The sequence below is a fragment of the Arachis duranensis genome, chromosome 1, assembly GCF_000817695.3.
Source record: "Arachis duranensis cultivar V14167 chromosome 1, aradu.V14167.gnm2.J7QH, whole genome shotgun sequence".
Classification (NCBI taxonomy): Eukaryota; Viridiplantae; Streptophyta; class Magnoliopsida; order Fabales; family Fabaceae; genus Arachis; species Arachis duranensis.
In genome coordinates, this window is record NC_029772.3 from 3,015,858 (window position 1) to 3,018,319 (window position 2,462).

The window sequence follows — 2,462 nt, forward strand, 5'->3', positions numbered from 1 at the left end:
TGAATTCGAATAAGAGAGAAGAAATTACATACCAACTTGGAAGAGACGACCCTCAGGGGAGAAAATAGTGATGTGGCGATCGTATCCGCCTCCGCTCCCTCGACTCATTGTTTGAGGCTTAGTAGGGTTTCACGTTTTAGGGTTTTGCTCTCTTTCTCCTCTTTTTTGGGATTTTGAGTTATGAGTAGAGAGTGTCCCTTTGATTTTGCAGTGGCAGATTACAGAAGCAACAAGAGAAGAGAGAAGAGAGAATAGAATGTGTTAAAATAAACCAATGGCGGAGCTTGTGCTTTTCTGCAGTAAGAGTTGGGTCTCTTCTTCCTCTTCAAGAAAACTAAAAGTGCGATGCATAATTAACACTTATATTATTATTATTAATATTAAAAAAAAATTGTTTAGTTATTTGTTGTTCTTATATTGTTTTACTACATTTCTAATTAAATTTTTATATTTTTAATTGGATCTTTATACTATTTTTTATTTTATAATTAAATTATTTTTTGTTACTAAAAATAGGAAGATTCGAACCGACGACCTCTTACTTAAGTCATTTTTAGTGTAAAAAATGTTAGAGTTAATTGAATTTTTTTCACAAATTAAAAACTTAACTAGATCTTTGACCGCATATATTTTGGAAGAAATATTCTGTTAATTTTAACGTTCTTGATACGAAAAGAACCTAATTACAAAATTAAAAACAGTGTAAAGACTCAATTGAAAAAAATATAAAAATCTAATTAAAAATTTAATAAAATTATAAAAACCAACAAAATAATCAAATTTTATTATTAATTTATCGCCAAACAACTAAAGAATAAATTGTGATTCTTAACCATAATTCAATATAAAAACAAGTGTAGATATGCAAGTGATGCACAAAATATTTAATTTACATTTTTTGTTAAGATTTAAGTTTATCAACTCATTTTATTTGTTGATAATTACTTCATAAGATGATAAATTACTTATTATTCTCTTTCATACATTATTAAATAATAAGTTTTGCACACTTTTAGTGCATAAAAAATCATACATTTGACCAATTTAACATAGTTAAAATTTGAATAAAAATAATCTTTTGAAATATGTATTAAATAAAAATTATTAAATATATAACATATACATATATAGGGTGCAAGTTAATTGAGTAGGGTTGAAGTTCAACCTACACAAGAATCTTATCCACTGCGAATCTGGTTGAATACCTACTGATAGGATGCATATTGCCACCCCTAATGAAAAAACAATGGGATCTCCCAATAAATCATCAGAAATGAAAGAAAGTAAAATCAAAAGGAAAAAGTGAACATTAGTAAATAAGAAACTAAGAACGAGAGCAACAAGAAGAGCTTGCAATTCTTGGTGTAGCTTTCTTGCCAAAGCTACCACTTTTGCCAAGGGACAATGTTTTTGCTCAAAAATTCAACTATTATGTTCCTTCCAGATCATCCAAAAGGTTATCGCAACCTGATCCACTTGCTAGTTAAGTTGCCATCAACCACCATGAACTAAGTTCAAGTACATTAGGAATTCAGGATTGGGTAAGCACTAATTGAGTTGAGATTGTCCCCAAATTTTTTGAACTTCTCTACATTTGACCAAGTAGTGAAGCTGGATTTCTTCTTCTTCGTGACAACAAGGAAAAATTCCATTAGTTAATACAAATCAATGATGGAGAAGAGAAGAGATTGGTAGGCATTCATAGCAAACTTTTCAAAGAAAGATTTGAATTTTGTGGGAGGACTGAAAGCTTCTACAAGGACATTCACAAACCTCTCAAACTCTGAATTGGAGGTCAAAGCTCCAGGGACTCATGAAAGAAGTTGTAGGCAATCATGTAACTTGAAACAACATTGTAAGTATTTGATCTGTGTAAGACCCATTTGATTTTATCCATGTCTCCGTCAATCTTTACTGACAAAATTCTACTACTAATATCTTGCATAAATATTTGTTGAATTATATTTTTGTTCCATTGGCTGGTTGAAAAAAATATATTCTTAACCCAAAAATTGTTTGATTTGCGACTTGATGAACTGATTGTGGAAGAATGGAGAAAGGATAAAGAAGGGGAAGCCACGGGTCTTTAGACATTTTGATTTATGAGCCTGTATCAACACTCCAAGGCAACCCGTTTTCTACCACTTTTTGCCCCTCTAACAAGTTGCACTACCTCTATGATGTGTTTTCAACTTCGGCTTTTAATGCATCACAGTATCTATAATACTTGTCTTTCAAAATTCTAGATAAGAGTGAATTTGGTTGTGTTGTTATTCTTCAAAACTGTTTTCCTAACAAAGGCTACATTTTGAGCCGTGAGGTCCTTGATCCCAAGTCCTCCTTCCTTTTTAGTTCTAGTCATTGTATTCTAGCTAATCCATACTATTCCAAGAGTTACCTGAAACTGGGTCATATATGGGCTTGAACATGAGGTGCAAGCTCTTAATAGGATGGTTTCCGAC

General features: G+C 31.6%; 1 protein-coding gene across 1 annotated transcript in view; it reads right to left on the reverse strand.

The window, feature by feature from the left end:
• LOC107466302 (proteasome subunit alpha type-6) overlaps positions 1 to 347 on the reverse strand; it is a 4,953-nt gene extending 4,606 nt beyond the window's left edge. The window contains exon 1 of the mRNA XM_016085302.3: positions 33 to 347. Within this exon, the coding sequence (XP_015940788.1) occupies positions 33 to 108 (76 nt within the window). The 5' untranslated portion in view covers positions 109 to 347. The remainder of the gene's footprint in view (positions 1 to 32) is intronic.
• Positions 348 to 2,462: the final 2,115 nt, after the last annotated feature.